This window comes from Mesoplodon mirus (genome assembly GCF_964341445.2).
Source record: "Mesoplodon mirus genome assembly, chromosome: 4".
Taxonomy (NCBI): domain Eukaryota; kingdom Metazoa; phylum Chordata; class Mammalia; order Artiodactyla; family Ziphiidae; genus Mesoplodon; species Mesoplodon mirus.
This window is the reverse complement of record NC_138979.1, coordinates 20,064,852-20,088,595: the sequence shown is the minus strand read 5'-3', so window position 1 is coordinate 20,088,595 and position 23,744 is coordinate 20,064,852. Positions and strand designations below refer to the sequence as shown.

The 23,744-nt window shown below is 43.1% G+C and overlaps 1 protein-coding gene across 8 annotated transcripts; it reads right to left on the bottom strand.

Moving 5' to 3' along the window:
• Positions 1-33: 33 nt before the first annotated feature.
• NUDT5 (nudix hydrolase 5) lies at positions 34-23,744 on the bottom strand. Of its 8 annotated transcripts, XM_082619102.1 has the most exons (11): positions 23,343-23,500; positions 13,400-13,480; positions 11,373-11,440; positions 9,065-9,163; positions 7,585-7,634; positions 6,212-6,319; positions 4,697-4,792; positions 3,998-4,099; positions 2,477-2,550; positions 2,358-2,411; positions 34-270 (listed from the first exon to the last, which is right to left on the bottom strand). In XM_082619102.1, the coding sequence occupies exons 2-10, from the start codon at positions 13,457-13,459 to the stop codon at positions 2,397-2,399; spliced, it is 672 nt and encodes a 223-aa protein (XP_082475228.1). In that variant the 5' UTR covers positions 13,460-13,480; positions 23,343-23,500; the 3' UTR covers positions 34-270; positions 2,358-2,396. The 8 variants fall into 8 exon arrangements, with proteins under 8 accessions (XP_082475228.1, XP_082475225.1, XP_082475226.1 ...); XM_082619099.1 differs by lacking the exons at positions 2,358-2,411; positions 23,343-23,500 and adding an exon at positions 23,550-23,744 and having other exon boundaries at positions 2,464-2,550; XM_082619100.1 differs by having other exon boundaries at positions 2,358-2,550.

Genomic DNA, 23,744 nt, shown 5'->3' with positions numbered 1-23,744 from the left:
ATCTACCTGTAATTACAATTCCATACCACCACATGCATTCTGTGCTTTTATTTTATGAAAAAACTAATTTCAAATCTCCATTGAAACTAAGCTGAATACAAAGTCTTAATGAAGGAGGCCTGTGTCCTGGTTACAGAAACAAGGCGACTGTCCTTTGGCCTTAAAACTTCAGGAAGGGCACTTCATACGGCTTCGTGTTTGCATGTTTCAGCGCCAGAGCGTAGGAATAGACTCTGGCATCCACTGTCAGATGTTCATCAGCTACCAGAGCTAGAGGAGGCGAAGAATACAAGTCAGATAATGAAGTTGATAACGGATAATAATACCCCTTATCAGCCAATCAGTGTTTACTGAGCGGCTACTATGTGCCAGTTCCTGTGCTGGATGCTGGTGGTATAGTGACGAACAAGACATTTCCTGCCTTAAGGGATCTTACTCTAACAGAAGAATAAAGGATGTAAAAGCAGGACTACGTTTCCAGCATGAGATAAGAACAAGAAAAAGTTAAAGACAGAAGAGCACATATACCAGGTGATGATTCTGTGTTTTAAACAGCAAAGCTTTAAGTTTATAGATCCAACTGTTACTTCATAGATCGCTCACTACAGGGCTTTGTTGTGCTGAACTACACAGTGATGATGATTCATGCATCCTCTCCACTGTCAGGGACACACACGTTCCATGTGCAAGTTAAGCTGTGTGCTCGGAGGGACTGGACGAGGTCTCTGAATCTGACAAGGGCCTTTCATGAGAACTTCTGTTTTACTCAGGTGGAGGCCCCCAGATTTCCAATCTGCCCCTTGTTTCCCAGCCACTTGTTTAGGAACAAGCTCAGAGTCAGTTTGACCCTCAAAGACAGGGTTCTGTCCTGCTCATCTGTGCCAGCAGGTGCTGGGCGAGTGCTAAAAGCTATTCTTAGTAGCAAACTGAACTCCACATGCCTTCCTACTCCCTTCTCAAATGGTACGTGTGGGATAGATAATTTGATTACTATATTGTGATGCTAGTCAAGCCAGGAACACTGGTTCTTTGCCCCTCCCTCTTCCTATATATATAGATCCTTCTACCTCCCTATTTCCCCCCCTCTTTTAAGGCTGGAAGGGAAGTTAATGGAAAGGAGAAGGAAGGAATTTTTTTTAAAAGGACATTTTTCTAATACAAAACACAAAAACAATAGCACCTAACCTTCAAGCATTTGTGTGTCACCATTATCCCATTTAATTTTACTCCTGCCTCCTCAGAGGTAGGGGCTGTCCTGCTGTTCCCGTTTCATGAGAAGAGCCAGGAACCTGTTCTGAGCTGTAACTAACACCCGGTTGGCTGAGCCTCAATCCAGCCAGGCCTGTCGGCCTCAGAGTTGTGCTGTGACGGTGGCCATGGCTCTCCCCGAGTAAACACCTCAAATCACTGCATCGCCTCACGACGAGCACTTCTAACTCTGACTCTGGGATCCTAAGGTGGTTTCTACCTTAGGTCTGGTCTATAAAAAGGTAACGTAGGGATGGAGGCTGTCTGGGAACCTGAAATCCCAGCAGTTTTTGAAAGATCCCCTTGACTTTTCAAACACAGACGTCGGAAATAAAACTGTACGCCACTGGTACTCACGGGAGGAAGGAAGAGACTGCTCCCAAGGCTTCGGGCCAAACAATGCTTCAAGTTAATTTTTGAAATAAAAACTGAATAGTATTCAAATTAGGAGATCACCCGCTTCTTTGTTGTGAGTGACTGGAGACGAACCCAGCTGGCAGAGGAGCCCCCGAAGGCCCTGCCACGTCTTTTGCAGTATCTCCTCGTGTAGGGTTACCGGAGGACATCCTTACTAATTTTTACAAAGTCCTGTGAGACGGGCTGACCGGGCACCACATGTAGCTACATGACAAGTAGTTTATTAAGGGGCACGCTGCTAGCTAGTTCATTATGTCAGCTTATCACACTGCGTATATATTAGGTGCCTAAATATTTGTTAAAATCTCCTTTAACTTAGACCCCACACAAAGAACCATCCAACATACTGGCATATTTGAGGATCAGTTAAGAGATTATTTACTATACCTTTGCATGGCAGGGGTTAAAGACTTAAGGTATAGAATAGTTTTAGCTAATCAGCAGGCCTATATCTTGACTGTCCTGTAGGATTAAAAAAGCCCCTAATGAAAGCTTTCACTTGACATGGAATGTTTTGCTCTTATTTTCAAACTCTATGCCACCTGGAAAGGAAACTTATTATGTAGGTCAACTGCAGTCTTATAGCAGTTTCTAGGTATTTGAGTTTAATGAGGAAGAAATAGAATTATATTTAGCACCCCGTTGGTGGGGATGGGGAAAACAGAGAAAGTGGGGTAATCAAGAATGCTTACCATCAAGTCTCTTCAGCAGGTCATTCTTTGGTAAGGAAATCACTTCCACAAATTCTAAACAAACAAAGTGCAAGTGAAAATAAAGCCGGACACCAGACGAGCCCACCTGAGCAACTCACAATGCCATGGCCGCTCCCGCTGCACCACACGGCACTCAAGGCCAGTCCCCGAGTGGGACACGTACCTCCATCTCCTGAAAACAAACAGAAGGGGGACATCTCAGCAAGGCCCGGAATGGTCAAACGCTGCAAGGCTTTTGTGCAAGACGTTATCAGAAAGGCTATAAGAGTTTAACAGAAACCTGGGTCTCTACGAATTTAATTTATACACGTGGTAAAAAAATTCCAACAGTACAAAGTTATTGTTCTCCAAATCATATGTTTTAATGGCCAAGTTTAAAGCATATTCTGTGATATGCATATATGTATTTTTAAACTTTGTTAAAATACACATAACATAAAATTTACCAATTCAACCATTTCTGAAGGTACAAATTCAGTGGCATTAAATACAGTCACATTGTTGTGCAGTCATCAGCACTACGCATCTCCGGAACTTTTTCATCATCCAAAACAGAAAGGTGGTGCCCGCTGAACAAGAGTTCCCTATCCTCGGTGACCTCTATTCCACCTTCTGTCTCTATGAATGTAGCGATTTTAGGTATCTCACATTTGTAGAATCACAATATTTGCCCTCCTGTGTCTGGCTTAATTTCACTGAGCAAGATGTTTTCAAGCTTCGTGTATCAGCATGCCTCGTTGCTTTATGGCTGAATAATATTCCATTGTAAGAATAGGCCACATTTTGTTTATCCATCTGTTAATGGACACTTGGGTTGTTCCACGTTTTGGGTATTGTGAATGATGCTGAATGAACACTGGCATTCAAGTATCTGTTTGAGGCTCTGCTTTCAGTTCTTCTGGGTATTTACCTAGGAGTGGAATTGCTGGGTCACCTGCTAATTCCATGTTTAACTCTCTGAGGAACTGCCAAACTCTTCCTCAGCATGTTATATTCGCTAGTTTGAAAACTGGGCATTTAAAATTAGCTGCAGTGGGAAACTGGAACATTCAGGAACAACTAAAAGGGACGGGAAATGGAAGACCTCCACTCTAACATGATTTACGGTGGTGTCTGTGTCACCACCACCGTTTAGTGGGGCTGCGAGAGCACATGGAACCGACAGAGGCATTAGAGCCTCTGAATCCAAACTTGCTAAGAAATGTGGAGCGAAGAATTTCCCCAAAGCTTCACTAAATATGGAACTCAACAAAAACAGTTAATATGGTGCTGTGCTGTAGCACTTCTGCCATTCTTACAATATTGATGGAGACAGAAATCAGTGATTTTGAAGATTTTCACTGTTTACGATTTAAGGCCTGTAGTCCTTATTACTAAGCGGGAATAAACTCCATATAGAAAGTGTGGAAATTTGTAATTGCACATTTTATATAAAGCATAAAAATCAAAGAAGTGCTAAGAGAAAAATGCTGAAATACATAAGATTAGGAAAATAGCCAAGAGTACCAATGAAGCATCTCTGAAAGACCATTATTCTATTAACAAAAATCAAACTAGTAGCAAGTTACAAGAAATTTAATGCAACGCAACCACTGTAAACGTAGCCAACACACGCTTACCTGGCTTTGGCTTAGGCCTTACGTTTTCAGCATCGTCTCCATTGATAGTTACGGTTACGATATGTGTGGTACAGTTTGACAAACCTGGATCCATACAGACAGCTGGGGAGAGAAGCAGCAGATCACCTTTCCAGACACTAGTCAGGTGTCATTCGTTTCATCACTTAAATGTCTTTGGAGGAAGAGTGGGCTTGTAACTCATAGTCTATGTAGAAGTTATGCAGGGGAACTGGTTTCTCCTATTCCCTTAGTATATACGCTGTTGGCCTGCAGAGCACATGTGTAGTTAGTACTCATATTTTCCCCAGAGTTCCTGAGGAAAGTTTGGTAAATCTGAGGGGTTAGATGCGGTAATATCCTTTCACCACATCAAGAAAGTCTTCTAGTGAGGAGCGTGGCATACGGATGAGATGAGTGAGTAATAAAGCTTAGAATGTGGGAACCCTGAAAGGCACCCTGATCTCATAATTCTTCTCCAACTTCAGCCCTTTATGCTCAGCCGTGCTCTCATGGGACCGGGAGGTTCACTCAGGTGACCAACCCTCATCGAGGATTTCTCTTCAGTGAATTAGCTAATAAATAAATCCCTGACCATAAAGAACACCCGAAGAATCAGCCCTTTCACATCCAGAACAATCAACTGCTTGGCTAATTTTCAAGAGTTTGTCCCCAAGCACACACATGGGGAGCAGCACGAACCTGGGGAACATTCAGCAACGTCGCCCTTGTAGCCAGTTTCTTCCTCGAGCTCCCGAAGAGCAGCTGCTTCTGGGCTTTCGTTGTCATCGATGAGACCTGCAAGTCCCAGTCACGTGAGAGGTGGGACAGGGAGCCCCCTTCTTCTAACACACAAGCTGCCGAGCTACGTGTGAATAATCAAGCAAGAGGTTTGGGAAAAGTGGGCGTGCAGATAAAACTGTTTCAGGTTTTGATCTTTTATAGAAAAATTAAAGGCAAAAGAACACCCCTGGGCAGATTTAGTAGGTTCTGTTCCTCGTGTTTAGACCTAGATGTTTTTGTGAGCATCTCAGCATCAAGGTTGTTGTACAGCATGGATCTCCTGGGTGGGTAAGTGGCTTGGTGGTGGCCAACTGGCCCCGGTTTTAGACTATTCATGTGACTACAGCACAGGAAGCCTGTGCTTTTTGTTGTTTCCTCACGTGTGAGTTGGGGACAGTGTTTCCCATCTTGCCTTCCTCCCTCAGGGCCATATGGAGGGCCCTGTAATGCAATGCTAGGATAAATGTCACCTGGGAGGGAGAAGATGGGAAAGGAGGGAAGTAGGGGGAGGGGACTGTGGCTAACACTAGTTCACTGTGAGGAGGGAGTAAACAGGGCCGAGTGGGAGGAGGCCAGCAGCATCGCAGATCCTTTCTCCTGAAAGGAATTTACAGGATGCAAAGAAAAAGTGAAACATCGGCTATCCAATTACTTTTTTGTTTTTTGGGCCACACCACGTGGCACGTGGGATCTTAGTTTCCCGACCAGGGATTGAACCTGCGCCCCCTGCAGTGGAAGCTCAGAGTCTTAACCACTGGACCACCAGGGAAGCCCTCAATTACTTTTAAAGTTATTAATTTCTTCAGTGAAATGGCAAGGAAGTGAGAAAGAAAATAAAGCTGTTACTTATGTGTTACTATGGGATGGACTTTGAAAATACAGAACTTAAAGCACTAATGATAACTGAGATCTAACCTCTTCAGATGGGAACAAGCCAATTAAGTCCTGTAAGGATGCACTGCATTCTAGATACTTCCTGTACAACTGAAAAAATATTCTAGTTGAAATTAAGGTGATTTCCTTGGCCTGTACACACACAGGAGGATCATGGTTCTTTCCCGTTCACAGTTTCTAGAGTTAAGAGCTGGGCCTAGTTATTACTGTAAATTTGCCAGAGGCAGATCATTAGTGATGGAAAACGAAATACCTTGACAAATGAGGAAAAACCAATGACTCAAAAGAGGCTAGAAAGAACGCTGCAAAGAGGAGGGCAGGTGGCCTTGAAAGGTGAGCTGTGATACCGCTACAGGTTAGAGGATCACTGGAGTGTGGGCTGGAGGTGCCTCACTGCAGAAGTGGTTTTGTTTTACTTAAAACTACATGGACAGATGAAAAGGTTTTCAGTCTCTAAGCTCTGCCGTTCTCAGGCTCTGCCCTGGCTCAGTCCAACAGTCCCTGAGGGGCCATTCTACTCCCCAGTGTTCAGTTACTCACCGGCGGGGAATTCTAGGCAGTAGCCCCCCATCGGGGGTCGGAACTGCTTCACCAGAATGATGCATTCATAGTGAAGGGTTCTTTGCAGCACGGGGATGACCGCCACACCTGCCAGCAGGAAATAAAACCAGGAAACCCCAATGTAAGGTCAGGAACGCCAGGAATTTGTTTACAGCAATCTAACTATTGATAAAAGCCCACATTTTAAGAAGTGCTGCAGCTGAAATCTGTCTTGTATTTGCCATTAGCAATAGGAAGTTAATTTAAGCTACAATACTGGCAGTTAACTTTGGAAGTTATTCTCATTAAAAACAAGGAAAAAATAATCACACTTCCATATTATTTAATTTTTCTTTTTATAAAAAGCTTGTTTTTATTGCCACAATTTCTTTAAAATAAAATTGAAACTAGAAGTAAACATTTAGCCCAGGGTCCAGGACAAATTTTGGTCTCCACGAACCTCTACAGACATCATTTCTCGCCCTGCTGCAGCCAGCCCGCTGCCGAAGTTACACTGATATCTGTGCTCTTGGATTTCCTTTAAGCAATAAATCAAATAAGTTCCAACGTTTGTCGTATATGCTAACTAGACTGAACTTCATTGTTTTAGGATAAAAGACCCTTTCTCCCAAGTTTACTTGGCCTTCAAACCAAACCAAACCCCAAAACCACTGGATTCTGGAAAACACAACTGCCCAGGAGGACCATCGGCTCCTCTCGCTTTCCCGGTAGGAAAACACGGCAGCTGCGGCAGCTGCTCTACTTCCAGGAAAAACAGAACAAAATGGAAAAATAAAAGGGAAAAACGAGAAAGACCTATTGCCCAACTTCCCCTAGACCAGAGGTGGTTTTCAGGACTGTTTCTGGGATCTTTGCAGTCAAAGCATTCAGGCCTGGAAGGGAAAGTGAACTGAATGAACAGTCTTTTCCTAAGTCGTTTGTTTCCTCATCAACTTATAAAAGCAAGCGGTCGGAAAGCGCCAAGTCACGCCACGTAAGTTTTCCAAACGAAAGGCTCTCACCCAGATCCTCTGACCAGAACGCAAAAGATTTCTAGAAGTCATAACACATCTAGATACAGTATGTGGCTTCAAATTACACTGACTTAAGTTTTGTCTTAAGTATGATGACATCTTCCCCTCAAAAACACTGTTCTGAGCTTAGGTAACAGGAACCGGAAGTTATTTATAAAGAAAGCTCGACTTAGTTACATAGTGTTGCAAAATAGAACACCAGAGTTAAAGATAAAAGATCATACTTGAAGATAACCCTGCTCTGAGGTCTTGGTTACAGTAAAAACCCTCCTACCCCCAGTCTCCTAGTCCTGTGTGGGACTTCCTTTCGGGAGAGTTCTAACAGGTTTGCACTCATACCATCAGCCGACTGGCCTTTCCTCGTTGTCCGCTTCACAGTTTCCCAAGTTCTGTTCAGGCAGACAAGAAAAAACAAAAGCATTAGTGCTGAAGAGGAGACTTCTTAGGTTTTGGGTGTATAACCAGCACCTTACAGATGCAAAGCATGCAAATGTGCTAAAGATAGCAGCCAGGAACACCACGCAATAAAGATCTGTATCAAAAAAAGAGCCACCTGTGCCTTCCCACAGCTTCTAAAAATTATCAGAGAAAACCACTGCCTCCTACATCTAACTCTACATCTAAACGGAGGGCCTGCTCATCACTTGAACTGCCTTTCAAGTCAGCTTTCAAATCATTTACTCAAAACACTTCAGTTTGGATCATAAATTTGCGCGAGCAGCACAGCTGGCGATCACAGCTTTAAAGGCGATTAAGCAGTCAGTGCGAATCCAGCCCCTGTGCAAATCCCAAAGGATATCCTGCATAATGTAAACCACTGAGATGGTTATTTATAGTTTAGATTTTAAAAGCTGTCACCTCAACTACACAATATAAGAAAGTAGGACCTTCCTGTTTATTAATTGAGGAATTAATAAATTTAGGTAAGTACCCTGCTCTGCATGCGTGAGATCCTATCTAAAGGGAAAATGGTCCCTAGAAGAACAAGTGGGGTGAGCGGCTCCTGGTCCCCCCTCACAGCTTTATTCCTGACTAGCTATTTGTTTCAGGGAACCCGGTACTGACATTCCAGTTACTGGAACAACCATGTTGTTTAAAGGGGGAAGGGCGGACGAGGGAATTTCCTCCTCACTCTTAGCCCTTCAACAGAAAAAAGCAGCGGTTAGAGATGAGGGTAAAGAAGCAAACAATTTTGATTTAAAAGAAGGAAGAGGAGGGCTTCCCTGGTGGCACAGTGGTTGAGAGTCCGCCTGCCGATGCAGGGGACACCGGTTCGTGCCCCGGTCCGGGAGGATCCCACATGCCACAGAGCGGCTGGGCCCGTGAGCCATGGCCGCTGAGCCTGCACATCCGGAGCCTGCGCTCCGCGGTGGGAGAGGCCACAGCAGTGGGAGGCCCCACGTACCGCAAAAAAAACAAATAAAAGAAGGAAGACATCTGGGTGGCTCCGGAGAAAGAAAGAAAGGCATCCACATCCAACATCTGTCTCCCTACAGTAAGACTGAGGGTAAGAGGTCCTCCTTGGAGGAAACCTCGTACTTTTTATCTGGTTGTCCTTGAGGCTTGGACCTTGCCACATTTCTATTAAAAAGTGTCAGAATTTAATCTGGTTAAAAAAACAAAACAAAACAACCTTTCTGTAAACTGTAGATCTTTTAGTATTGCACCCAAATTCTAAAGGGCAAATATGTCAAACATGAACCTATGAAAATCAACCAGACGACCAGGACGACTCACAGCTGCCCACATTCCCGTTAGTAGCAAGAAGCCAACCAACAAGCCATTCTGATCAGTCAATAACTCGCAAGTGACAGAACACCTTCTGGCCCAGTTCTCTCTGCTGCCTCCTAGGGTTAGCGTCCTAAAGACTGAAGAAGACAGTGCTGGGAAAAGCACTGAGGGTCCCATCCCCAGTACACTAGGAATAAAGGAAGCAAAAAGAGGAGCATCATTATAGTGGTTACGATGAATTAAATAAGCAGTATGGAGCCACAACACAGGTACGTATTTACAAGAAACAGTAGAACAAGAGCGCCCCCCGAGAGCTCCAGTCATCTCAGAGGGACTCAGAGAGGAGAGACATCCATCTGATTGTTGTCTTAAAAGCCTCTTGTAGCTTCAGAATTCTGATTCTGGTTGAGTGACTCCATTTTTAGTCTTTGTTATAAGGAAAGCCTGTTTTACTTTCTTCCCTCTAGTCAACCAACTCCAAGAGGTAGGCAGGGCGACAGAGGGTGAGCTCAGCTCTCTCCTGAATGTCGATACAGGGGCACGTTGCCTGCACATCTTTACTCTCCCCACATCAATTCCATACCCTCTTCCATGAATGAGACAATGGAACCAAGGATTTTCTAGCTGCAATTTAACTGTTCTGTACATGCAATAGTTTATACATTTATAAGTCACAGTCTACTGTAAAGTACTGAGATTCATTCTTCAAAGCTTGACATTCGGGTATGCAATGTTAATGTTTCACACAGGCGCTCTCTGGAGGGTATGGACGGATGCGGAAGACCGTGCTGTAAACAGGCCACGCAGTGTGGAGTCTGGGAGACCTGAGGCCACTCCCGACTACTGAAGCAGACTCTCCGGAGGTGAGACCGAATCCTGAGTATTTGGAAACAAATCCCCAAGTGATTCCGAGGCACATCCCTGATGAAGAAGTGCTGGAAGGAAGAGAGGACAGGGGCAGGTGCACAGCCACATGGGCCCCAACCAACACGTACTCTTCACACTAACTAGTGTTAAGGGCTCTATTCTGTGTTATAAACTTAACTCTACAGGAAGGAGAACCAAGCTGTATCATGGTAGGTCGGGCTCTAAGCTCTGGCTACGTTTTCACAAGTGTAAGTATGTGCGCACCTGTAGTGTTCCCCAAGTCTTGGGCCTCACCACACCCAGCTCACTGCACGCAACAGGTACCCCCTCCCACTCTGTGGATGGGGCGTAGTGTGCTTAGCTTTCTTACTTTGGGTTTACCAGTGCTATGAATATCTTAATGTTCCTCATGGCTCTCCAACATTGAACCTTATTACTGTTTTTTGCTACTTTAGTAGCTATAGTCAAAAGTTGTTTAAATCACCGGCAAGTCCATGTACCTTCACACTGACGATAGATGTATTTATTTCCTTGCGAAGAAACTTTATCCTTATTTGATCACTTGGCAAATAGTTTTTATGTTAATGAATTTATATCATATAACCTGGATACTAAATTTAGTTACATTTTCCTATTTTCTCATTGTTTTACTCCTTTTTTGTATTTCATAAGTAAACCTTTAGCGCATTTTTTCCTGTTATTTATAATATACAAAATTACTAAACAGAAAAGTTGGAAAATAGAAGAAAAAGGCTAGTCACATAGCTGCCATTAATATTTTGCTACAGTTTTCCTTCTAGCCTTTTCTTACACATTATTTGGCAGGGTTTAAAAACCATATATCCAATATCCTCTTTTGTTATCAGCTTATTAACTTTTCTGATACTGCTGGGTTGTCTTCATGACTGCTGTGGAGATGGCTGCTTAGATTTTGCCAAATGAATACACTGTAACAATTATTTCTCTATTTTTAAGATGTTGAGGTTAATTTCAATTTATTTGCCTTTTAAATTTATGATGAACATTTTTCATGCATAAATCTGATTCCAAATAGTTTTCTTAGCATAGTCTCAGACACCGCAGGCGCCAGGCCCCAGGAACTCCCTCCCAGCCCTCACCCACATATGTCTTTATGGCGACTGGTACACAGTGTGAAATGCTTTACAAAACTTCCCCCCACCCCAATTTTCATTTCCATGAGCAAGGTGTAAGCCTGTAAGTTTTACCTCAAACCCAGTAGCATTTTCTCTTAAATTCTAATTCAGAGATAAAAACTGGTTTAATAGAAGGAAGTCACCTGTACTGTTAATTATTCTGCTGCTTTATCAGCTTAAATTAGGCTTGGCCCAAAAGTTTTAGGTTCACCCTAATCTACTTGGGAGAATGGTGTTAAAACAGCTTAACTAGATTCTTTACTTAAGACAGAGTTTACAGTGAGGAAGATATCAAAGTTTATGCCAAACACTAAATAGAGACCCTGAGAACCCAAATCCTCAGCATTTTACAAAAAGAAGAAGAAAATACTTTACCTTGTTTTACCAGTAGGATCTCTGTAAATTGTTTTTTCAAGCTTGACCCAGTCTCCTTCTGAAATTAACTAAAAGATCAGATAGTAAGTTGGGAAACTTTCAAGCTGAGCTGTTTTTTATTTAGTTCTTTTTCCTTTCAAACTTTTTGTGGCTCTCAATGATCATGCTTCCCTCCAAAAATCTGTGTCCAAGTTTTCTTTGTATCTAAAGAATTGAAAGTTGTTTATCTGATGGTGGGCCTGCTGCTCTGTGGAGTTTTGGAGGTAGGACTGAAGAGGTGAAAAGAAATGAGAGTTGACAAATTCTTGGGAGAGGGGAGGACGGGGGTACCTAGAAGGGAGCATGAGGGAGGGAGGGAGGGAGGGGTTTCTTGGGATGCTCCTAACCTTCTCTCCTCTGATCTGGGTGCCAGTCACGTGTGTGTGTTTAGGATGTGAAAACTCAGTGGCATCTGTCAATGACTACACAGCAAAGCTGAATACAGGGATACCATGGCCAATGACTACATTTCCCATAATGACACATGGGTTTACCACCCAGTCTGAGGGGCACCCAGCATCGTTTTGGCTGGATGCCAAGGTTAGGTTACCAGGACTAACTTTCCTACAGACTATACTGACTGAGCGCAAAGGTGCACTGTGTACATAAAGCAGTAAGAAGCCTTTTTCTTACTATTCTGTCACTTGTCACCAGCAGCAACCTAATAATTATCAGCAGATCTGTTCACAGATAACACAGAAAGGTTTTTAAATCAAAAAGAATTCCAGGGCTTCCCTAGTGGCGCAGTGGTTGAGAATCTGCCTGCCAATGCAGGGGACACGGGTTCGAGCCCTGGTCTGGGAAGATCCCACGTGCCGCGGAGCAACTAGGCCCGTGAGCCACAATTACTGAGCCTGCGCGTCTGGAGCCTGTGCTCCGCAACAAGAGAGGCTGCGATAGTGAGAGGCCCGCGCACCGTGATGAAGAGTGGCCCCCACTTGCCGCAACTAGAGAAAGCCCTCGCACAGAAACGAAGACCCAACACAGCCATAAATAAATAAATAAATAAATTAAATTTAAAAAAAAGAATTCCAGAAAGGTGTCAAGCTCAGAGTTCCAAAGATGAAGGATTTAAAGTTTATCCACTGCAATGGTTCCTGTAGGAAGAGCCTTTTTAAAAGGTAAACTGGATAACACACAAGACATACATTAGTTCTGGAATTTAGACCACAACTAACAACTTAGGTTTTTATTCTTCTTAAACACACATATTGAGACCACAAATAGCTAACCAAGATGTGATACCTAGGGATGAAATGTCTAAGCCCTAAAACTCACATGATTTATTCTTCTACCCAGAGAAACTTTTAATAAAAATTGAAACAATAAGGTCCTACTGTATAGCACAGGGAACTATATTCAATGTCCTGGGATAAAGCATACTGGAAGAGAACATAAAAGAGAATGTATATATGTGTATTACTCAGTCACTTTGCTGTACAGCAGAAATTAACACAACACTGTAAATCAACTCTACTTCAATAAAAAATAGTTAAAAAAATAAAAATTGAGAATTAAAAAAATCAACAGTCAAAACTCACTTTAAAAACAGCCTCAATTTCACTAATACATATAATTAAGAATGATACACCACTACTCCCACACAAGAGCAAAATGCCCGAGGCCTAAAAAGGGAGCGGGAACAGTGTTAAAACCTGTCTTAAAGAATGAAAAAGAGGGGCTTCCCTGGTGGCGCAGTGGTTGAGAGTCCGCCTGCCGATGCAGGGGACACGGGTTCCTGCCCCGGTCCGGGAAGATCCCACATGCTGAGGAGCGGCTGGGCCCGTGAGCCATGGCCGCTGGGCCTGCGCGTCCGGAGCCTGTGCTCCGCAACGGGAGAGGCCACAACAGTGAGAGGCCTGCATACCGCAAAAAAAAAAAAAAAAAAGAAAGAAAAACAATCATTTGAAACAGCAAATAGTCTATACATTTCTTTTAAACTCAGCTTAATATGGCGAAGGAGAAGGGAAGTAAAAATCAATGTATACCTTCTCTGAAATAATAGACTGCTTGGTATTTTGAGAATCTGCTGGTTCTTGTTGCTCCATTTTCACTTTATAGTCCCCAGGCTGTAAGAGAATGAGATGTGTTTAGGCTACATTAATTTTTTGAATTACACATTTGTCCATAGGTCACTGGTCAAAGTACTTAAATGGCGGAAAAACTTGTGTCATCAAAGCTTGAGTTTCTCACATGAAGACTGGGGAGAGCTGCCCCAGGTGGAACAGGAGACGCAAGGCCTCGGGAACAGCCAGGAAAGAACGGAAAGCGTTCCAGTGAGACCGACCCACGTCCTGCTGTGCAGACCTGGCCCTTAGACACAGCCTGAGATCTCCTGACTCCACGTTTAAAACGCTTTCCAAGGGGAAACAGTACAAAGATTGTACACCATTCCCAACCCCCGCCCCTCAATTGCTGTCCCTTATCAACCCTTTTCAGCGAAACTTTGAGTTGTTGGCTGGCTGCTTCTCGCTCCCATTTATCTGTGTGTGTGTGTGCGTGTGTGTGAAATGGATATACTATTCTAATAATTTAAAACTGAACAGTTCAGTGGCCCATTCAAAGTTTTAACACGTGTCAACGTAACAGCTGTACATAACGAGTTAACGAGAAGCAAGATCTGTTAGGAAAGGGCAGGCCCCATCCCGGGGGCCACGGGCTACTACTTTCTCCTGGCTTATTCCCTCAATTCTGTACCCTGAATGTCTGAAAATCTTTTTTCTACCCTCAAAGTTGATTGATAATCTGGCTGCATATACAGTTATGAACTGAAAATCATTTTCTGTCAGCAGTTTGGAGACACTGTTCAGTGTCTTGCTTCTAAGAAGCAAACTGGGGCTTCCCTGGTGGTGCTGCAGTGGTTAAGAATCCGCCTGCCAGTGCATGGGACACGGCTTCGAGCCCTGGTCCAGGAGGATCCCACATGCCACAGAGCAACTAAGCCCGTGCGCCACAACTACTGAGCCTGCGCTCTAGAGCCCGCGAGCCACAACTGCTGAAGCCCGCGTGCCTGGGGCCCGTGCTCCGCAACGAGAGGCTCGCGCACCGCAGCGAAGAGTGGCCCCTGCTCACCGCAACTAGAGAAAGCCCGCGCACAGCAACGAAGACCCAATGCAGCCAAAAATAAATAATAAATAAAATAAATAAATTTATATACATATATATAAAAAAAGCAAACTGGCTGCTGCTAAGAAATTTGGAGTCACTCTGATTCTAGATCCTTTCCAAGTGACCAGTGTTCTTTCTCTGGAAACCTGCAGTTATTTATATGTTCACGGTGATGTTGGTGTTATTTTAGGCGATTCAAGTGGGTCCTTTCAATCTGGAAACTTCATTCTGTGCTTCCTCAACTATTTCACTGATAATTTCCTCCCCTCTGTTTTCTCTCTTCTCTCTTTCAGGAAATAATACTTAGCTGTTGGACTTCCTGAATCGATCCTCTGTCTTGTCTTTTTCATTCCCATTTTCTGTTTCCTTGTTATTTTATCTACATTTCTCAGTGGCTATTCCAACCCTTCACTACCCTGAAGTTCCATAGTTCCTAACCTACCCCACCTCCAAACTTTAGCTCCAGGGAAAATAGAAACCATCAAACAACAACTCTCTTACCAACCATCTTAGAAGGAAAAGTGTCTGCTCTGTTTCTTCTGGGACCTAAAGTGATAATTAAACAGCAAGTTTCCCTAAAACACAACCAACAAAACAAAACTTAAATAAACCTTCTCATAATCCTGTTCTCTGCTCCAACCTTGCAGGACTTCTTGAAAGACCAGATGACACTACTGTGTATCTCTACTCAGGCCATCACTATCTAGTCCCACACATCATCCGCAAGCTGGAAATACAAGTGCCTCCGATCCCTAAACTCCTTTACCAACCATAACTCATCCATCACAATCCTCGAAATTCTACCTCTAACACTTCCTGAAAGTGTCCTACCCCTACTATCCCTGCTCTGGTTAAAAATCTTAATGTCTCCCACTTGGGATGAAATGATTTCCAAAACTATCTCCCAGACACTAGACTTTTCTTTACAGTGTCCAACTTTCAACATTGCTCACAGTTATGTTACTATAAAAACTCCCTAAAATCACTGACGAATAAATGAATGAAGGAAAAGAGTGCAACTGGTTGGCTAAGTCTAGAGAGCCAACCTGTTTCTAAGGATCAGGTCGGTGTGGGGCCTGCTTAGGCTTGTTCTGAAGAAGACTTCCTCGTCTACTGGTCTTTATCTAATTAAGTTAAACTCAATTTCAAAATTACCTTGGCACAAAATTAAAAGACTCACACTTTCTGATTTCAAAACTTACTGTAAAAGCCACAGTAATCAAGATGGTGTGGGTACTGGCACAAGCATAGGCTACATATAGATGGATAGAATTGAGAGTCCAGAATTAAACCCATAGATGTACAGTGAATTGATTTTCAACAAGAGGGCCAAGAGAATTCAATGGAGGAAAAGAACAGTCTTTTTAACAAATTGTTCTGGGACTAGATATACACATAGATAAGAACAAAAATGAACCTCTACCTAATACCATCTATAAAAATTAACTCAAAATGGATCAAAGCCCTAATTGTAAGAGCGAAAATTATAAAACTCTGAGAAGAAAACTTAACTTTAAATCTTCATGATCTTGGGTTAGTCAATTGTCTCTCAGATACGACACCTAAAGCTCAAGTAACCAAAGAAAAAACAGATAAACTGCATTTCATCAAAGTGTAAAACTTCTGTGCTTCAAAGGATACCATCAAGATGGTAGAAAGACAGCCCACAGAATGGGAAAAAAGTTTGCAAATCTGATAGAAGACTTGTATGTGAAATATGTAAAAAACTCTTACAACACAATAATTAAAAGACAAATAGCCTAATTTAAAATAGGCAAAGGATCTGAACAGACATTTCTCCAAAGATGTGTATACAAATGGCCAATAAGCACATGAAAATATGCTCAACATCATTAGCCATCAGGGAAATGTAAATCAACACCACAATGAGATACCACTTCACTCCCGCTATGATGATTATAATAAAAGAGATAATAACAAGTGTTGGTGAGGATGTGAAGAAACTAGGACCCTCATACATTGCTGGTAGGAATGTAAAACAGTGTAGCTGCTTTGGAAAATAGTTCCTTAGAAGGTTAACCACAGAGTTCCCATGTGACCCAATAATTTCACTCATAGGTATATAACCAAGAGAAATGACACATAGGCTCACACAAAAACTTGTACACATATGTTCACAGTAGTAGTATTCATAATAGCTCCAAAGTGGAAACAACCTAAATATCTATCAATTGACGAATAAATAAAATGTAGTGATTCCATACGACAGAATATTATTCAGCCATAAAAAGGAATGAAGCACTGATACATGCTACAACATGGATGAACCTTGGAAACATGCTAAATGAAAGAAGCCAGCCACAAAAGGCCAAAGATTGTATGATTCCATTTATATGAAATATCCCGAAGAGACAAATCCATAACACAGCAAGCAGATTAGTGGTTGCCAGGTGACTGGGGGAAGGAGGGACTGGGGTATGGGATTCAACTTAGGAATTACTCTGGCAAAGAAGCAAAATTTGAGGCCTTAGGTAAGGAAAGATGACTATATGCTAAAGAAATAAAAATAACCACTTAATGAGGATGAGAGAAAGAAATGCCTATACATCTTCACACTCATTGAAGAAGAGTGAAGGGGGGAGAAGGGTGCTAATCTATACAGAGTGATCAGGAAAGGCCTGTTTAATCTGGTGACGGTTGAACAGAGGCATGAAAGTAATAAAGTAGTAAGCTACATGTACGTTTAGATATTTAGAGACAGCATGTGAATTATATGCATACAGCATAAGGAAACAGGCAGCTATTCCTTTGAAAGTACCCCAGACGGTAATTTATTAGGTAAACTTTTAACTGGCATTGGTTGACATCAGACAAACAGTTTACATTATTACAGGCAATCACAGTAGAGTGCTGCCCCGGATGAAAACGAACCATAGGTTAGTTACATCAACGGCTGGCTACCCGTCTCCACCTGAGTGTTGTACATCCAGAGAAAAGAACTTTATCCATCTAGATTTTTATCTTCTAGATTTCCATGCCCTTCTATTAACAACATATACGTCAGAGAAGGAAAGTTTCCTCCACTTTTAATTCTGACATTTAAGAGAAAGTAACTCTCAGGCAACCAAGCAACCCCATTTAGTGCACAATATAGAATCTGTCTAGAACCGTACAAAACACCTGGATTAAGTCAAAATTTCTACCTCCTTTAAAGTGACGTTCTGACCCAAACTTCTTCTTTTTTTTAAACATCTTTATTGGAGTATAATTGCTCTACAGTGGTGTGTTAGCCTCTGCTCTACAACGAAGTGAATCAGCCATACATATACATACATCCCCATATCTCCTCCCTCTTGTCTCTCCCTCCCATTCTCCCTATCCCACCTCTCTAGGTAGACACAAAGCACCGAGCTGATCTCCCTGCCTGACACAAACTTCTTAAAAGCAGAGAACTGCAGTGCTTAAAAGTACACGTGCCACCAGAACAGCAGATAGGCGAAGCTGGATAACCTCTACTTTCCTCTATGAAAAGATTCATAATCTGGATTCCCAGGAGACAAAATGTCAGTAACACCTAATTTAGAACAAGAGGTCCTCCTCCGACCCCCATGTGAGTATCTTTAGGGGCAAAGGGGCATCTAGTTGCTTCAGATTTACATGACACTTTAAGGCATTTATGTTATCTGCTGGGTCCCCTAATGTTTCTCTTTACAGCTGCCCTCAGATTTTCAAAGGGATTGTTGATGGGCTAAAAAGGTGAAAAAGCCCTATTCTGAAGGATGGTTCCTCATCCACCCCTTTTCATCTAAGTTAGCTAAACTCAAGTACAAAACAGTCCCAGTAATCAAAAATCGACCCTCAGTTGGCAAATGCTAAACTATTTATAAGCAGTTGTTTCAAACAGACTGTATTTTTAAATGTCTAGAAAAACAAAAAACAAGCTCCAGACATAAATTACAAAAAAAGAAAGAAAAAAGTGGCTAACAGGGCTGGGCCTCTCGAGGGTAATTACTTTGAATGCAATCAGCCCCAAGGGGGAACAGTATTCTCTGGCAATCTATTGACTGTGTTAAAAACAAAAATGGGATTAAAGAGTGATTTCAGAAGTCTATTCTTTACCACGTGATTCCCAAAATGTTCAGGATTGTGAAAGCATGTCAAAAATGTTACTGAAACAGAAAAAGAATATTATTCTTAGCACCATTTCAGAAACAGAAGCTAAATAGTGCGGTGTGGGGCTGGTCACCAGCACAGGTCTTCAGAGACCAGAGAGCTCTCCATGCCCAGCTGCATGCTTGTCTCCAACACTACTGTGATAGAACTTTCCTAAGCCAACTCCATGCTATTTTGAGATTTAAAAGTAAAGTTTAATTTGAATTTTATCCACTTCATTAGCTAGAACTTAAGGTCATCTACATTTTGCTAATAGGTGTATGTTATACGTAAAAAAACCCACAAAAACCCCCATGTACATAACGCCCCACGTACATAACGCTGAGTGTTCTAATTCACATAATCTGTTTTCTGGGGTTTTTTTTTTGTTTGTTTTTTTTTGCGGTACACGGGCCTCTCACTGTTGTGGCCTCTCCCGTTGCGGAGCACAGGCTCTGGACGCGCAGGCTCAGCGGCCATGGCTCACGGGCCCAGCCGCTCCGCGGCATGTGGGATCTTCCCGGACCAGGGCACGAACCCGTGTCCCCTGCATCGGCAGGCAGACTCTCAACCACTGCACTACCAGGGAAGCCCTCACATAATCTGTTTTAACCTACTTTGGTTTGAGCAGAGAAGGTCTATGATGTGTCAGATGTGTGATTTTTCCAGGGCACAAAAAACTCTAGTGAAGGAAAATGTCACAGGATTCTTTGAATTCCTGTACAGTGTTGGGCAGCAGTGTCTAACTAGCTTTGTAAGCGTGGGCAGTTCAGAAGTTCAAGTATACAGCAAGTGCAAAGTGACCACTATTCCTGCCCTGGGGACCTTATACGCAGATAACCAGAAGGGCAAATGCCTGCTAGAAAGATAATGCAATATCAGGGTGTTTTAAATGAGGCACAAATCACATCCACTTGGGAGGCAGGGAAAATAGAAAAGACTTTTAAAAAGCTACTATTAAAAGGCAGTTTGATACTAAGATATGATTTAGAGACCAAGAAGGCAGGGCAAGCATTCTGAGTAGAAGGAACCACATACATGAACAAAAGCAGAGATACTAACTGGGGGAACGGTTGAGAAATTACAGGAGAGTTTGGCAAGCCCTGGGGCTCTCAACTTTTCCCTCCCTACGCCCTCCAAAAAAAAACCCCAAACAAACCCCACATATAATGGATGATATTAACAATTAACAAACACATTTCCAAAGGCTTACACAGATTCGGCTGGATGCCCGCCCCTTTCCCCCAAATACGCTGGCAAACAAAGCACTCAACAACCTTAACCAGCAGGCCACAAACTCCTGCTGCTAGGCACGTTCCTCTTGGGTTTAGCACTTACAATTCTCCACTGAAGGGAGGAAGATAGACGATCACATTTTCACAAACTTGTGTATTTGAGTATTAGGAACAACAGCTGGATTAAAGTTAAGTGGGAGTAAGATTCAAGAAGTTAAACTGAGAATCGCAAAAGTCAGGCTGTAGAGTTTGCGCCCAGGCTCCTCATCATTCACTTATTACCATACCCGAGTCCCTGCAGCTTGCTGAGCTTGCAAAGTGAAGCAAAAACCGGAGCAAGAAATCACACATTGGTTAATCTCTCCCAGCTAATAGCTGAGTATTGTAAACACCATCTATACTCAACCAAAGATGTAGGAGCTCAAATCGTAAGCAAAAACTTCTGATTGGCAAATGAAGGTCAGGCAGCTGGAACAGTTTAATAACGGAATAGAGAAATCAATGAGGCAACTTGAAAGAAATTAAGTGGGACATCAATTTTTGCAAAAAATAACGATTGTCGTTAATAGGCATGTCTAAAATGCTATTCTACATTCTTTCAGAAAAACTACACAGAAAAGCCACTTGATTTATAATGAACAAAGTACCAATTAGTTTTGTTATATTTAATAATCTTGGTTAAAATCATAAAGCTTCAAAAATTTTAGTTTTTTTAAAGATAATATTTTGATCAGTCTTCTTTTGTAGCATCTATGGTAAAATTTTGGTATCCACATCAAATGGATTAACTTTAAGTGAGCTTTTCTTTGCTGACAATTACCCTCACATAACCTCCTGAAGTTAACTTTGTTAATGATGCAAAGCCACTGAAAGCCTTCTTTTTCTTTTCTTTTCTTGTAGGTGTAGGGGTTGGATGGGCAGGGAGGGACTGACATGTTACTGAAATTATACCTGGTGATTTATGATCATTAACCAAGTGATTTACAATCATTACCTTTAGTTCTGGTTGAGCAAGAGTGAACTGATTGTAATTACCCCTTGGAGAAGTTAATTGGTTACAGCCACAGAGTAATAAGACCAGTAAAGAAGATCTTGTAATTGCCCAGGAAAGAGATAACATAGGTTTGGACGAGGGTGGACCAGGAGCAAGCAGATTTAATTCCTTGCAGATGAGGCTTTTTTACTTTTCCTAAAGCAGTTTCTGGGGAAGGGGTTTCCAAAGCTAATTCCAAGAAGGAGATGATCTTAAAGAAAACTGGGAGAAAGGGGTGGTGCAGTGTTCAAACTTGGAAACACTGAGTTTGAGATGTTGGTAAGATATCCCAAGTGGGGAAAACCAACAGGCAGTTGGAAACACTAATCTACAATATTAATTATATTATGGATTCAGAGAAGGAAATGTTTTTTCATTATTTAATTTGGAATTGCTCAATTACCCCCCTATCACTTTGGCTACAGATATTTTTCGGCCCTCATGAGAAAAACCAACTATTTCCACTGCTGTAAAGGTTTCATTGAAGAAACTTGATTAATATAAACAGTTGATGGCTAAATGAAGAAAAGGTACACATGGTGGCAAATAAATAACGAAAGCGGGGCTTCCCTGGTGGCGCAGTGGTTGAGAGTGCGCCTGACGATGCAGGGGACACGGGTTCGTGCCTCGGTCCGGGAAGATCCCACATGCCACGGAGCGGCTAGGCCCGTGAGCCATGGCCGCTGAGCCTGCGCGTCCGGAGCCTGTGCTCCGCAACGGGAGAGGCCACGACAGTGAGAGGCCCGCGTACCGCAAAAAAAAAAAAAAAAAAAAAAGAAAGCGAATTTAGCTGTACCCACTCAAAATACTGGAGTGTCTGTAATGTCAATTTATTCGATGCTGGTTAAATGTGTAACAAGGTACTTAAAAATCAGCTGTGAGTAATACTAAAATGTCAGCACTTCTAAAGTATATAGCCTGAATAAAAGACATCTGCATCAAATCCCTTCCCTGTAGTGTCTATATTTAAGTTTACAAACTTAGCTGCTTCTTTACAAATAACTGCAATTCTCACCTCAACCTCTACACGCAAGTTTTCTGGGCTTCCTCCCAGACTGACTACGTTCCCAGTTTCTACTTTCTCCTATACATCTATTAATTCCTATCTTCAACAGAAAATACCTTACCCAAATTAACCCCTTCAGTGCTAACATTGCCTTCAGCTACAACTTGTTTATTTCTAGGTCACATCAGAAACAAATATTTGAGTGACCACTCCATCCGGTATCAAGTCTCTCTTAGATCTGGCAGCCTGGCACCATTCTCCCAGCATCTATGGAATATTGCTTCTTTTCCCCATCAAAACAGAAAGGATTGCGTAATCGTGGATCTCAGAAGTGCTACCGACCCACTACCGCCGCCCCTGCCCCAACATACTCTGCAACGGCACACTCCATTTACCTCCGCTTTGAAAATGTATGTTTAAAAGCTCTGCTCCCAATTAAACCACTTAGGAACACTTTTTGAGCAAAACAAAACAGGAAACAACGCATATTCCCGGTGGGGGGGGGCAGGGTTCTAACGACTAATGGGCAGAGAATCCTGTAATTATACGAATGAATACCTTTCTAAAGAGACTTGTAATCGGTGGGGTTCTCACCTCTTTCTAATTTAAAACGACTTAAGATGAGCCAGTAAGAATATGCAATTTTAAGGAGCTATCCGAAATGTGCGCCCTTAGGCAAAGGTGCCTGGGACAAGCCCAAGGCACGTAACTGTAAGAAGCAAGGCTAGGTTTAAAAGGCGTTTCTCAGCACCTAGTCATTTCTCTTTTCATTCATTTAAAGAAATAAATAAAAGTAAACTTTTTCGTTACTCTACTTTCTGACCGCCATCTGATACGCCCTCACGAAAGGAGTAGGGAAAACATACGATAGGGTGATAGGGGACGGACGAAGAAGAGGGAAAAAGAATGGTATAACAAATTCGATTAGCAATCCTTACAGTCTTGTGAATCCAGCATGGCATGGGTACGGACACGATCTGGCTGTGTTTTTGCAAGCTGCTACTTTTGCGAGGCTAGAATAAATGAACTTGACGCTCAAGGCGACACCTCTCCTTTCCTCTAGTCTCCCAAATCTACCTCCTCTACCACCTCCAAAGTCCAACTCCCCAGGACCGTACAGACGGGCTCGTTCCCTCTCTCTCACAACCCTCCCCCACCAGAGAAGCGGGGCCATGCCTCCCTTTGCAGATGCCTCCACCACTGCATTCACGCTAACATTTCACTCTGATGTTTCCTACTTTCTGTACCCCGAGTAGCCCAGCTCTTCCACCCCAGTTCCTGGTTTGCCTCTGAACCTGCCCTCCTTTCCGCGCCTCGCGGGACGCGAGCTGGGTTCGCAGCCGGGGAGACGCGCTCCGCTGCCGGCATGCTCCAGGTGTGCTCCCTCCCTCCCCCGCCAAAGAGACCCTGCACTTGATTGGCCCGCGCAGAGTTACCTACTCCCAGGCGTGGGGCGAAGGGATGGGTACTCCTTTAGGAAGGGGGAGGAAAGGAGAAAGCACGGATCCAAGGAAGCAGTCTCAGAAGATGCGGGGCTATTGCGAGAGCCGCAGGCGCGCCTCGCGGTGATGAGAGAGGGTGCACGCTCGCCCCCTCGCGGCACCCGTAGCACCCCCGCCGGTGACCTAGCCGCCGAGGATTACCTTCCGGGGCAGTGCGCGGCTGGGCGAGAAGAGGATCCCTGCATTTACAATCCTCGTCTCAACAGTTCTGGAATTTCTCTCCCGTGGACAGAACTCTGTGTGTGTGCGTGTGCGTGTGCGTGTGCGTGTGAATGTACACTAAAAAAGCACGCCCCAAGATTCTCTCCGCTCCTTCTTCGCTCCTTCCTCCTTGCT